Here is a 14,584-nt window from a genome sequence, read left to right as displayed (position 1 = left end):
TGCCGTTCTTTTTACAAACATAGTCCAGTATTTCTTTCGAAAGTGAAATGAAGTTGTATACAACAGCAAAGCCTAGCTTACTAACAGGTTGGAATTTTGAAATGTCACGTGACGTGATGTCTCGCGTGAGATAGCCTCCTGTTGACGGAAGAGCTTTGATTGAGAGCAGGTACTGGCCTGATTAAATTCATTCTGGACTCTCTATCCGACCACATGAAGACCTCGGGACACTTCGGTTTGGCTTTAGGGACCCTCCACTCACTACCACGTAAGTGTTATGTTGTTTGGAGCTGTAGAAGAGGTATAAAAATAGCGTTTAAAACACAATATAAATTGATGCCCCCATGCCTATGTTGTCAGTCCGACATCTCCGTGCAAGCAACACTGTCAGGGTCGGATGACATTTTTTTGCGTCTTTGCTTTGGCTAAATCATGGGTAGATTGGGCAATACAGCTGGATGTTGTAAACGAGCGAAATTGTCCTTTAATGGAGCTTCATTTAATTCAGCCTCTCTTCTAATTCAGTTTACTCTGAAATCCCTCCAGCTGCCCATCTTTACGTGAGCTCAGGTAAAGCTCCTGTTTGGAGTCTGAAATCTTCTTCAAATGTTCCTGGATCATCGATCTTTTTGCCTCGTTTGCTGCGAGCAGGCAGATCCTCGAGAGATCCCTGATCTCAAGGAGCAGCGGGTCCAATGAACAACCGGGACGAAAGCCAAAGGTTCTAACCTACGAGCAGTCGAATATACGATGGTTAATTTAACTATTCTCTCGCCACCGGGGTTTACTGCATCCGTGTGGAAGCACTTTGGATTTCATGAGAGAGCAAACAAGTCAACTGACGAGACCTACGCGAAAAATACGCAAAAATAAAGTACATCAGCAACACCACAAACTGTGAGGCAACTGAGGCAGCAACTTGTACTCTTTCGGTTAGTGGTGCGCACCATGGAGCCGCGCTACAAACTCCTGGACTTAGAAGTTGATCCCAGTGAAAGAGGTTCCCGTTAACACCTGACGATCAATTACAAACGCTTCCTAAAGAGGGATCAAGCTAATAATCCTGAATTAATAAGGAGTTTAAAAATATTTCCTCATAAAGACTAGCCTGGCTGACGCGTCCACATCTGGATGAGATGGTGGTCTGGGAACTAGGTGTGCATTTTCTCGTATTCGAGGCGTGGTTTACGAATGCCTAGAGCCGTTTATTGGGCGCTACGAATGTCTTATCAAATGGCGTCTGGTTCTTCCCATGCTGCTTTGCGCGCGATTCATAGCCAATTGTATCACTTATACCAGATGACGTATTTAGAGCGACAGAAATTCGACGAGGAAGAAGAAGACGCGTTGCTCTTTTTTAAAAGTAAACTTGCGTTCTAAGCTACTTAAAACACTTTCTAAGGCTGCATCCAACGGTAACGTTGTGTCCGCTGCCATGTTGGATTAACACTCTACAAGCTTCGGTGTCACACATAGACGTTGTCATCGTCTTGCTGCCCCCCCCCCCCCCCGTTCTGTGATTGGTTCCCTAACTCAGGCAAAAATAAGGGCGGTGGTTTCCAGGCTGACTTTGCAGTGTGAATGAAATCACGCGCAAAGCAGCATGGGAATTCCCAGGCTACATAAAGACTGAAGGAGGGAAGAAATCTGCCTCCTCTCTTGATAATAACTTCTCCTCCTTTTGATTAGTTGTGTTCCAGCTTCCTTTACCTGCAGCTCCAATAAACGTGCAATTAAAACCAGGAATTGAGCTTATCTGGAAATGTCTGCTTAGGAATGAAGCGGGCGTTCCTTTTATCATTTGCACGTCACTGAAGTAAACTGAAGTTAATCTTTTTCCAGCGTTCCTGCGATGCTCTGACCAGCTGCTTTCTGTTCTCATGTGGGAAGTTATAACCCTGTAAAGCCTGACATATTGTGCTGATGTTTGCCCTCCTTTCTGTCTTGCAGGCGGCTGCACCATCAGGAACCAGTCGAGTCAGACGGTGGAGCACTGTGCTGAGCTGCTGGGCCTGGAGCAGGAGGACCTGAGGGTCAGCCTCACCACCAGGGTCATGCTCACATCGGCAGGGGGCGTCAAAGGAACAGTCATCAAGTGAGATTCCTGCTTTCTCACACTCACACACACACACTTAGAGGACACTTTACAGTCTTTACTACAACGCTGCTGCCCCCCTAAACTGAGTCTGTCCTGTGGAATGTCAGGATTTCTGTCCGTTAGGCAGGAGGAAGCAACCAGATTTCACCCGGTTGATCTGCAGCAGCACGATAATCGTTCCTGCAGGCTTGGTGGTTTAGCTGATTCTGCCCAGGAAGCTATGAACCACGGCTGTGTTCGAAACCGCATACTTCTCCTACTACTCCTACTAACTTACTGAGTTAGTATGCGAGTTTGAGTAAGCAGAAGTTCCCGGATGCATACTAGATTCTCCTAAATGTTGGGTATGCATCATGAGGTTACTACTCATACTCAAACTACCCAAGATGCAACGTAACGTGACGTCGCCGATCGTCATTTCCTGTCAAAACGGCAGTTGCAAGCTAGCTACAACGAGGGTAGGTTCACTTCCTGTTTTCAAAACAAAAGCACCAATTGTATGGTAATGGCTTTCCCTATGATAAAAGGCAACGGGTATTTTATTTTGTGAAAATAACAGGAAGTGCGTTAGCTCACTGCGGCTAGCTTTAGTAGCGCCGAATTCGTGGGAACAAAATTGTAAACAGCCGGTATTTTGTCAGGTTTTCAACACGTTGGGGATCTAAACGACTACTTTCTCTCCTGAAAATGTTTCAAATGTTGCTAAAGTTTACAGAGTTTAGAGCTTAAGAGAAATCAGCTTCAGGCCGGCTGATTTCGGCTCGGGCAGGAGCGAAATGCATTGTGGGTAAACGCTCTGCATACTGTCTGATCGATCAGTATGTATTATGCGGTTTTGAACACAGCCATTGTCTAGCCTCCTGGAGGTGACCCCAATGACATGTTGGTCAGCACTGCTCACTGATCTATATTATAGGGAGTATAGGGAATTTTTCTCTGAGTCTGGTCCATTTTTTTCTTTAGCACAAGTTTCTTGTGTTTACCTTAAATCCATCTTTATCCCCACCCACACCTCCATCGTGCAGTCAGAACTCTCCAGCTGTTTGGTTTCCTTATTATCAGCAGTTATTCAGTTAAAAATGCTCAAACAGGCAAATATTTATTTGTAAAGTGACATTTCGACCTCTGGGTTTATTCCTAAAGCTCACGTCACCCTGCTGCAGAGGTTATTGAGCATCCAGCTCGGGGTCAGTCTGGACTCTTAAAAACGCCTCGTAAGTGTTTGCTGGAGTCAGAGCAGCCGTCTCAGTCCCTGCTAACGCAGATATTGCACTCTGATCTGAGGAGGAATGGCAGCACAAACACACATCACAGCTAATTAGCACCTTAAAGCCCAGCAGGTCTGAGCTGACTCGCTCTCTGAGGCGGCAGCAGATGGTCGAAGCGCCGCTCGTCTTGTTATCGCTGTCCAGAGAGACGCTCGCTGCTTATCTGAGCCGACGTCAGAATACACAGAGAAGTGCAAACGAGGCCCAGAGGAGCTCGTTTGGGTCCAGTTGGCGGAGCTCAAACAGCTGGAGTCCCCGCCTCCTCATCGCGTTTTCACCGTACGAGCCAGAGCCGATCCGATGGCTCCGGCCAACGCGTATTACGAATAAAGTGGCGAGCCATCTGGAGTTGGAGCGAAGCGCCCGGATGATGAAACGAGTTTGATTTGGAAAAGTCCAAAAGGTGACTGAATGTTGCTGGAAGGCTGCAGCTTACGCAGCGAGCAGATAGTTCATGTGGGCAGACGCCACCTCAGAGATGGCAGCGTGCATTTAAAGGTGTGAACGCTGCTGCTGTCGGTGGTCGTCTCTGTCCTTTATCTCACTCAGTGGGGTCACATGGCACTGAAAGGATCGGATTATTGGCTAAATTACAATCAGACTGAGTTATTAAGTGCATGTAGACACCTTAATCTGACTAAGAATTGGATCGGATCGGATTCAGACCCCGAGATAACTGGGTTCCATTCATTCGACGCCACTCCTTTCCTAATCTTTGGCGTTATAAAGAATCTGAGCATATTCTTCCAGTTGAATTCTCTCCAGATCCTGGAGCTAGTGGACGTGCGTTTTACAGATATTAAACCACTCTTCCTCAGTTATTTGTTCTTTCCTTTTCCTATTTTTCTTTGACATAAAGAGAGGAAGACGTTCTGCATGACATCAAACTTCTATATAGGACTGAGATTACTGCATTTTTTTACCTTCATAAGCTCTCTGAAATAACTTCATTATCATTGTCAGTTTGTATCTCCATCTCATAATCTGCCCCTCAACTTCTCAAAACTCCGCAGCTTACCCCGTTCAACCATCGTACATATTGCTGTGATGCCTTTTCTCGCCCATTGTTTAAAGATTTTATGGGTTATCCCGTGTATAAACCTCATCATCAAACCCAAACCAACTCAAAATCTTTATTTCTTTCTCTAGTTTATACCTCTCAACAACGGTATTCCATACTTCAAGTGTAGTTTTGGTTATTACATCTTAATTGGTTACATAATTTTCCTTCGTGGCCCTAATTTTCGGCTTAAAGTTTGGCTTCTTTTACAGTGTTTATTATTGTATAAACATTTTTATTGCTTTATTATGTCTGCTACTGGATGCTTGAATTGCCTTGGGGATCAATAAAGTATCTCTTTCTTTCTTTCTTTCTTTCTTTCTTTCTTTCTTTCTTTCTTTCTTTCTTTCTTTCTTAGGGCGGGACCCCTTGTCCTAGGGGTTTTTGACCCCTAGGACAAGGGGAGTAAACACAATGTTAAGACCGCACAAAGGGTTAAAACGTGTGTTTTATCGGGGAATCAGATGGGTATTTACTTTGTTTCATGATGCACACCAACTGGAAAGACTCTGGTGTTGCCTTGGTAACGCACAGAGGAGGCGGGTATTTGGAAAACCCAACAGGCCAGCAGAGTTTATCCTCCGGAGGATTACCCGACGCTTTATTCCGCGTTGTTTCTGGATAGTTTCCCTGTTGCATGTTAACCGTATGATGAAAAGCAGCCGATCCCAACGTCGCTGAGGAAAAATGGAAACAAAGTAAAGACTTTAAACGCTATCATTCCTTAAACTCATTCTGTAGAACAACTTAGACTTTAGGTGGTCGAGCCCCCCGCAGAGGGGCTCGACCAATCCTCAACTCTTATTGATCTCCCCTCATGCTGATGTGGGAGAAGCCTCATTCAGATGCAGCCTGACGACTCAACAGAGGAGGGAAGCAGCAGGCTGTGTGATCAGATCGGTTCGTCCCGAGTTATCTGCAGCTGGTTAAAGCTTTTTTAGATCAAAAATCAAAGCTGCGGTAGTCCAAAGTGTGAAGGAAGCTTGTTACAACACAAACAAAGCATCCATTTTCTCTTCAGGGACTTATATTTGCACCGCAGTTGGAGATGGACACAGGAAAAAATAGCAGGAAAAAATAGATAATTTGATCTGAAAGGACAAAGTTTGTGGTTTCCATCCGAATTTAAAAGCGAACATCTGCATGTAGACCAACTTTTTTATTGGTTTATCATCTGCAGGCTGACCTTTTTATGGGAATGAGGTACTAATTAAACACAACAAGGATCAGCCTGTAGATGAGAAACTATTAGAAACTGCATCTTTAAGGATTAGGCTGTTGAATTTATTCACGTTTATTAACTTATCTGTTGGTGCTTATGTGAAAGTAGCTGAAACCAGGTAGAAACCAGCAGAATGGTGACCGAGGAGGACTAAAATGAGCTTGTGGGACAGCCTGGACAGCTTCCCCGTCAGCTCCAGCTGAACAACATTAATGTGAAGCCGTGAAGCATTCAGACGGAGGAGGAGCTGTTTTCACTGCTCGGAGCTCAACACTCGGGGAGAGCTTCAGGTGTCTGACTCACTCTACCTTTGGCTCAGAGCTGCAGAGCAAACAAAATTCCCGTCAGACTGTGCTGCTCTTTCATAAAGAGTTCAGGGCAGCTAAGAACTTAATCCTCAGAGTTATGATGGGGATGAGACTGCGGTGCAGAGACAGATCAATGTACTACCGGCCAATGATGAGAAAATAGAAAAGCTGCAGACTGGAGCCTGAAACCTGATTCTTTTGAGCCGCTCACGTGAAAAAGTCTGTCTGAAGCACCTGAAACTGATTATTATTAGTGATGGCTGTTGTTGAGGGCAGGCTGTCTTTATTGTCACAAACAAACCCTCACATGATGCTGTCCTGCAGCACTTTGGGGAGTTCATTACACTTCCTTTCATGATGGCCCTCTGTATTGATTCTCTTCCATTATATTTGATTGTCCAGGTTGTGGACAATCAAAATCAAATATTGTATAAAATATTGTATAATCAAAGAATTTAAACCTTTAAGATATATCTAACTCTTCTTGTTCTTTACACAGTACTTTTTTTCCACTTATTCTGATTATTTATTTGAGGTGAAATGATATATATAGACTCATATATGTGTGAGACCTACCTTTCTTTGACCAGTCTTGATAAAAATCTTTACAGTTGGGGGCTTGTCCGGGATAATTTCACTGATTACTCTAATAATCGCACATTATTTTAAGACGGTTAACGTCTTATTGCTGCGTTTTAGTTAGTGTACAGAAATGTGGAATTTAATATACAAAAACAAGAAGAAACCTGAAAGTAAACATACTTTAGTTGTTTGTTTGAAACTATGGAAATACTCGCACAATAATTGAAAGTTTTGTAAAAAAAAAAAAAAAAAGGAAAAACTGGAACTCTGTTCGAAACAGAATACTTTTGTAGGAATCCAGTCAACTTGTTGTATATTTAACAGAAAAAACATCGCAAACTGCCAGAGAAGGAGCGAGACAGCCCCTCAGGCTGAGTCCCTGTCTGCATTCAGCCTGAACTCAGTCTCTTTAAATCCTCAGATTGTTTATCTGGCACCTCAGCTTGAGCTCTCACTGTCTGAGTGCCAAACCATTCGCTTCAACTTCAAACCTCCCACACTAATCTTTGCTTCTTTTCTTTCTTCTGAAAGAGAGAATCCGTAACAGAGGAGATAAAAGCTGCCTTCTGTTTTGGTCTTTCTCCTCGAGTGTCTGTTGATGCTGCACTTCCAGTCAGTCGCGCTCCTGGTAAACGGACGCGTGTCTTACGTTTTCCCACAGCGTATACGCCACTATTTCTGGTCGAAATGTTGGAAATCTGTACATTATCATAACAGCAATGTGACGCTGTTAGCTGAAAACAAACACTGAGAGGACTGTCTGAGTCGTGCAACATCTTTACAAACAGAAGAAGAAGAAGACTAAACTGAGAGTGCATTTAATCACTTCTGAGTATTGCTGTCAAATGGACCTTTTTGTGCATCTTTACCAAGAAGATAAAGGAGAAAAATACAGCATAGATTGGCACCTGGAATCCTCCACAAGTCATTTATGCTGTGGGAAGAGGACTTCAGAGGTTTGTGCTCATGGCAGATGGTGAAAGAAAAAAAAAGCTGATGGGGAAAATCCCCTCCAGCGTGTTTATTCTCTACGCTAAAGCCAGAAGAAGAAAAATCCATAACTGAAAAATCAAAAGATCCTTTTTTACACAAGGAGGCAGCAGATTTAGGTGGTGCCAGATGGATGAAGTGATGGAGAGACTGCTTTTCAGCACATCCTTTGATGATGACGACTGCTTGGAAGCTGTACAGTGGAACAGTTAGTTTGTTGGAGATGTAGTTTAAACTTACAGAACCAGCATATACTGAAAATTCATTCAACCAGTAAAATCGAAACCAGAGAAATATCGATTTAAGATGGTCTTTTGTTTTTTATTGCCAGTAAAATGGGAAATATGCACATGGGTGGAGCTGAGAGGGTTTCAGACGTGTCCATCTTTCAGAATGTAATCCTTTAATCTATATCTGACTCTTCTTGTTCTTTACACGGTACTTTTTTCACTTATTCTGATTATTTATTTTGAGGTGAAATGATATATTTAGACTCGTATGTGTGAGACCTACCTTTCTTTGACCAGTATTGATTAAAAAATCTTTAGTTGGGGGCTTGTCCGGGATCGTTTCACTGATTACTCTAATAATCGCACATTATTTTAAGATGGTTACCATAAAAATCTTTACAGTTGGGGGCTTGTCCGGGATCGTTTCACTGATTACTCTAATAATCGCACATTATTTCAAGACGGTTACCATCTTATTGCTGTATTTTAGTTAGTGTAAAGAAATGTGGAATTTGATGTACAAAAACAAGAAGAAGAAACAACTCTTCATCTGGTGGATTTAAGAAAGCACACTGACGGAGGATTTTTTCTGTATTAAACAACATTTATACATGAACAGGAAAAGAAAAGAAAGTTACCACAAAATACATTATTTTTCTATTTTTAAAGAGTTTGAGGACCTTTGCATTAGTATTTAGCATCATTATGAGCTTACTAACCTGAAAGTAAGCATACTTTAGTTGTTGGTTTGAAACTATGGAAATACTCACACAATAATTTAAAGTTTTGTAAAAAAGGAAAAACTGGAACTCTGACTGGGTTCGAAACAGCATATTTCTCCTACTACTCCTACTAACTTTTTGAGTTGGTATGGGAGTTTGAGTAAGCAGAAGTTCCCGGATGCATACTAGATTCTCTGAAATGTTGGGTATGCATCATGAGGTTACTACTCATATTCAAACTACCCAAGATGCAACGTAACGTGACGTCGCCGATCGTCATTTCCTGTCAAAACGGCAGTTTCAAGCTAGCTACAACGAGGGTAGGTTCACTTCCTGTTTTCAAAACAAAAGCACCAATTGTATGGTAATGGCTTTCCCTATGATAAAAGGCAACGGGTATTTTATTTTGTGAAAATAACCGGAAGTGCTTTGCTCGCTGCGGCTAGCTTTAGTAGCGCCGAATTCGTGGGAACAAAATTGTAAATAGCCGGTATTTTGTCAGGTTTTCAACACGTTGGGGATCTAAACGACTACTTTCTCGCCTGAAAATGTTGCTAAAGTTTACAGAGTTTAGAGCTTAAGGGAAATCAGCTTCAGGCCGGCTGATTTCGGCTCGGGCAGGAGCAAAATGCATTGTGGATAAACGCTCTGCATACTCTCTGATCGATGAGTATGTAGTATGCGGTTTCGAACACAGCCTCTGTCTCTTTAAAGTCAAAAGTTGTACCGAGTGACCACCTCTAGCTCATGAAGAAACACTTGTACCCTGATGGGATTCAGGGATTACAGCACCTCCATCTGCCCTTTCATCAGGCATTATGGGGGACTCAACAGAGAGATTATGTGGATCATGGACTTCAGGTCTCAACCCAGTTGAACACAGCGTTGAGCCTCTTGTTAGATGCCGATTCCAGAGGTTTGTACAATCAACGATGAGCTGCATTGAAGCTGTTCTGGCAGCATGTGGTGGCCCAACACCTTACAAACACAACTAATGCTGATTTTTACTTATTTTCATCCTCCAAGTCCTTCAGCTCAAGGACGTTAAAGATTAACTAAGCCTTTTCTTACCCGACCCAATAGAGGAGAAAAAAACGATTCAGAAATAGTTTGGCCTTTTGAGTTTGTTGGATGAAGTATCTCTCACTGTAATGAGCAAACTTTACATTTACATGCAGTCATTTAGGTGGCCAAGAGAGACGAGCAAAGACGAGGAAAGGTGAAGGAGAAAGCATGGGAGGCAGATTCATTCAGAGAGAGAAATCTAACCAGATGGTTATCTTGTAGTTTTACATTTGCATGTCTAATTTTCTGCTCCATAAACTCCGGGAACAAACTGAACTATGTGCTGTGATGGTAAAACAAAGTGAAACCGAGTGTTTCTTCATGAAAGTTAATGTGTTCTGCATGTGCCGACGCTCGTTAAAGCAGATGGAAAGTAAAGAAGTGGCCTGTCATCGCCTCACAGATGCAGAAACTACATCTACAACCAATCAGAACGCTCGCACGTGGAGAGGCGGGTTCTCAGTGGCGCTCCTGTGCACGGCTGGATCGTGTCAGAGTTCTGGATAAACATCTGTATCTGGCTCGCACAGGAAAGGTCGGGTGGATCTGTTGGAGCAGAATTATCTGCTTCCACGGTTAGAGATCGAGTCGATGCATTGAGCCGGAAGATTTCAGACCTTTTTCAAGTTTTCCCTCATTTTCTGTTTCAGACTAATTTCAGAATGGATTTTATTTCAAATTTTCTACATCAACACAAGACGCACTGAAGTGTTCCTCGCTGTATATCCGCTGCAGGGACAAGCCTCAGTGTTATTTGCAAGCTGTTCTTTTGAGAATATCCACTTATGACGAGAAATAATGAGCTCTGATTACTCTAATAATTGCACATTATTTTAAGACGGTTACCATAAAAATCTTTACAGTTGGGGGCTTGTCCGGGATCGTTTCAATGATTATTCTAATAATCGCACATTATTTTAAGATGGTTACCATCTTATTGCTGCATTTTAGTTAGTGTACAGAAATGTGGATTTTAATATACAAAAACAAGAAGAAGAAACAACTCTTCATCTGGTGGATTTAAGAAAGCACACTGATGCAGGATTTATTCTGTATTAAACGACATTTATACATGAACAGGAGAAGAAAAGAAAGTTACCACAAAAATACATTATTTTTCTATTTTTAAAGTTCCAAGTTTTTAGGACCTTTGCATCAGTATTAAGCATCATTATGAGCTTACTAACCTGAAAGTAAACATACTTTAGTTGTTTGTTTGAAACTATGGAAATACTCACACAATAATTGAAAGTTTTGTAAAAAAAAAAAAAAAAAAAAAAAAGGAAAAACTGGAACTCTGTTCGAAACCGCATACTTCTACTACTCCTACTAACTTTTTGAGTTAGTATGCCTCAGTATTATTTGCAAGCTGTTCTTTTCAGAATATCCACTTATGACGAGAAATAAGGAGCTCTGAAAAGAAGCCCGCATGAGGAACAGGGCAGCCACATTCCTCGTGACTCACTGGAAACGTCTAAAAAGAGTGTGTTCAGCACATTTTTCCTCAGTGCAGAGTGGATGTTTGTATACCTTAAAACTATGTGCTGCAGACTCGTTTTCTAGAGCACGTTCCCCACCCTGAAGCTGCCCCCAGAGACCCCCAGAGATGAGGTACTGCTGTTCAGAATCTTTGTGGCCTCTAAACCCATTCATGCGTCTGGCTGTACGCTTGCTGAGCTCACACGGTGATTTCTTTTTAAGCCAAAGGGCAGAGGATTTGTTGAGGTAACTCTAAACTTGGAAATATTCAGGGCGTTCACTTAGTTCTGTGATGCCTCCAGCCCTTTGTGGTACAATCTGACCTTTTCTTTGCTCTAAATTTTCTCCATTCAGCAGTTTTCTCCTCTCTTCCAGAACTCGGAGCACAAAGTAAAACACATTTTCTGCATTAGCCAATAGTTATTCATCCATGGATGATTAATCGTTTTAAGATCCAGTGCTTTCTCTCTCCTGATTGGTCCCTCACTCATTTCAGTTCTTTTGTGTGATGGCTGTCAGATCGGCCGGTTAGAGGAGGGCCAACTGATGGATGCCTTTAGTCGTTATTCTTCTGATTAAAGCTGTCCAGTGAGGTCAGCAGATATGCAAAGTTTGTCTGAAACAATGCAGAAGATCCTTCCCCAGATCTCTGATTCTTCGTCTACCGAAGACGATATGCAAGATAAAAAATGTTGCCTCGGTTAGAGCTCAAACGGGTCTAAAAATATGTGTTTGTGTTGCTTTATTTGTATCGAGCAGCCACCAAATAATATTTTTCCTCTGTGTTTTGAATGAGAGGATAAAGGTGTGGAGGTCAGGGGTCTTATTTGCAAGCTTTTCTTTTCAGAATATCCACTAATGACTAGAAATAAGGACCTCTGATTACTCTAATAATCGCACATTATTTTAAGACGGTTACCATAAAAATCTTTACAGTTGGGGGCTTGTCCGGGATCATTTCACTGATTTCTCTGATAATCGCACATTATTTTAAGACGGTTACCATAAAAATCTTTACAGTTGCAAGATAAAAACTGTTGTTGTTGCCTCGGTTAGAGTTCAAACAGGTCTAAAAATATGTGTTTGTGTTGCTTTATTTGAATCGAGCAGCCACCAAATAATATTTTTCCTCTGTGTTTTGAATGAGAGGCTAAAGGTGTGGAGGTCAGGGGTCGGCTGCACAGTTCCAGTTATTATTCGTGTAAACCCGAAGCCGGATCCATCGGACGTCCCTGAGCGTTCAGATACGATGTGAGACCACGGTTTAATCGTGACCGCCATCTTTGTGCATTTCCAAAGCTCTGACAGGACCAAAAACAGTGTTTTTGGTAGTTTGTGTTGGAAGCATCGACTTCTCATTACACAGCGTGAGCTCGTTATTCACACAGCTTGTCAGTAAATGCAAAGTACTTCATTCCAGAGTCGGATAGTTGTCAGGTTACTGTGACAACAGACTGACTCACAGCAGAGAATCTTTGATGCTTGAAAGGCTGAATGAGTTGTTTTCCTCTTGTTAAAAGGCGCCTTTTTCCCTCTCTGCGGAAGCCAAACAAACACAAGTTTACTCCGTCTGTCATTCAGCACTGAAGCGACCCCGAGAGAATAAATGTTCAGGAACAATGACCGCCAACGTTTAGTGTGCAGCCACATGTAGTTATGTTATGTTCCTGTGTCATCAAGTTCAAAATGATTTGGGTTGTGAGTCCAATGCATGCAATGACCTTTAATTGGCAGCGATGGTTTTGATGGGCATCATCAGCCAATCAATTGGAAGAATTGATGTTTTATACATTCTGGAAGCCAAATATCGTACCGCAGCTCTGCAGCTGTTTTGTCTTTTGAATGATTTGGAAAGCAGAGCTCACACTGAGAGGGAAGGCGGACACATTGTCAGCGGAATACATATGAGGGCACTTGTATGATTAGTGCTCTGACAGTGTGGCTTCCTGGCTTTTTGGACCTCTGGGTTTTTAAATGAGAGGACCTCTGGCTGCAGAGATCTGGCTCAGAGCAGCTGGAGGCATGAATCAAACATGGCAGGATGTGCAGAGGGGGGCAGGGGTGAAGGTTCAGGAGCTGAGGAGCGGGAATTTAAAGCTACTTCTGGGTTTTTAACTTAGTTTAGTTTAGCCTAAAGACCTCCCTCCTCTTTGTTAAATGATCTTTAGCTGCTGGTTGTTTGGTTTCTGTGCTGCAGGAGCTGCTGCTGATGTCTCGATGCCTGAAACTTAAAGTTTAGAATAAAGAGGAACCAGCAGAGGCTGTATCCTTGACTAAGCTGGTCGAGTAACTCACTGAATTGAGCGGAAGTTGATCCCTCGACCCATTTGAGGAACTTAATGTGTCTAACACAACGACCCTCTGAATTAGATTAGATTAGATTGGACTGAAAAATAAAATGCTTGTAACAGGTTTTGGACTTCCTGTTCATATTATCCAGCTAATCTGATTTACTTTGTTCTGAGAGACTATTTTCAGTCACATGTAGCTCTTCTGAGTTAAGTTCTTCAGCCTCGAAACCTTAATTTCAGCTCTCTCTGCTCCTTTTTTAATATATTCACCCTAAAGGTCCGAATACAGGTTCACTCCAAATGAGGATGCAGCTGGTTTGACCTCAGAAATGCGAACGTTGGCGGGTTTTTAAATCCCACCCAGTGGCTTCAGAGAGCTTATGACCAGCTGAGGCAGTGGGTCACTGGGTTAGACCCAAAGAAGTCAGCTACTGTAAATTAATTTCCCCATTGCTGCCCTGTAACTCGGTTCCACACATCGGTTGTTTGTGAAGTTCATACTTTGATGTTGAGCTGTTGTGGCAGAAAGAAGGGAATTCATGCATCGGTGTGTAAAACTATCATAATGTTAAGATTAGCTGCAGGTTGCACGTCTTACTGACCTTATATTTAATTCATTTATTGAAACGGTTGCAGAAAGAAACTGATTATTAAAGGCTAAGTTATAAATCAAGGCTTTAAATTAAATAATTAAAGGCTAAAAATCAAGGCTAAGTTACCCCTGAACTCTGAAAATGTTTAGTTTTTGTTCACTTTAAATTAGGGCTGGGCGAGTTAACTCGTTATGGTTGCGTTAACTCGGTAATTATTTAACGCCGATAAATATTTTATCGCACATTAACGCAGGTTTTATTATATTTTTTATTTTGTAAAAGTCAGGAATTTCTACGGTTTAACTCTAGTAAATGAATGTCAACACTAATCCGCCCCTAAAGCTGGAATTAGCAGCTATTATTAGCATGATTAAACAGTTTTTAGATGGGCTGACTCCCCAAAACATGATGCTTTCACAGGTTTCTTGCTTGATGAAGAGGTGAGTTCAGGTTCGATCAAATCCAACCAGTCAGAGGCTGTGTTCGAAACCGCATACTTCTCCTACTACTCCTACTAACTTTTTGAGTTGGTATGCAAGTTTGAGTAAGCGAGAAGTTCCCGGATGCATACTAGATTCTCTGAAATGTTGGGTATGCATTATGAGGTTACTACTCATACTCAAACTACCCAAGATGCAACGTAACGTGACGTCGCCGATCGTCATTTCCTGTCAAA

The 14,584-nt window shown here is 42.2% G+C and overlaps 1 protein-coding gene across 6 annotated transcripts in view; it reads left to right on the top strand.

Annotated features, from left to right (window-relative positions):
• LOC142375526 (unconventional myosin-VI-like) overlaps positions 1 to 14,584 on the top strand; it is a 145,038-nt gene that overhangs the window by 61,087 nt on the left and 69,367 nt on the right. For all 6 annotated transcript variants that reach the window (XM_075459576.1, XM_075459575.1, XM_075459573.1 and 3 more), the window contains exon 12: positions 1,951 to 2,095. In XM_075459576.1, the coding sequence (XP_075315691.1) occupies positions 1,951 to 2,095 (145 nt within the window). The remainder of the gene's footprint in view (positions 1 to 1,950; positions 2,096 to 14,584) is intronic.

The sequence above is a fragment of the Odontesthes bonariensis genome, chromosome 24 (genome assembly GCF_027942865.1).
Source record: "Odontesthes bonariensis isolate fOdoBon6 chromosome 24, fOdoBon6.hap1, whole genome shotgun sequence".
Taxonomy (NCBI): domain Eukaryota; kingdom Metazoa; phylum Chordata; class Actinopteri; order Atheriniformes; family Atherinopsidae; genus Odontesthes; species Odontesthes bonariensis.
This window is presented reverse-complemented; position numbering and strand designations above follow the sequence as displayed.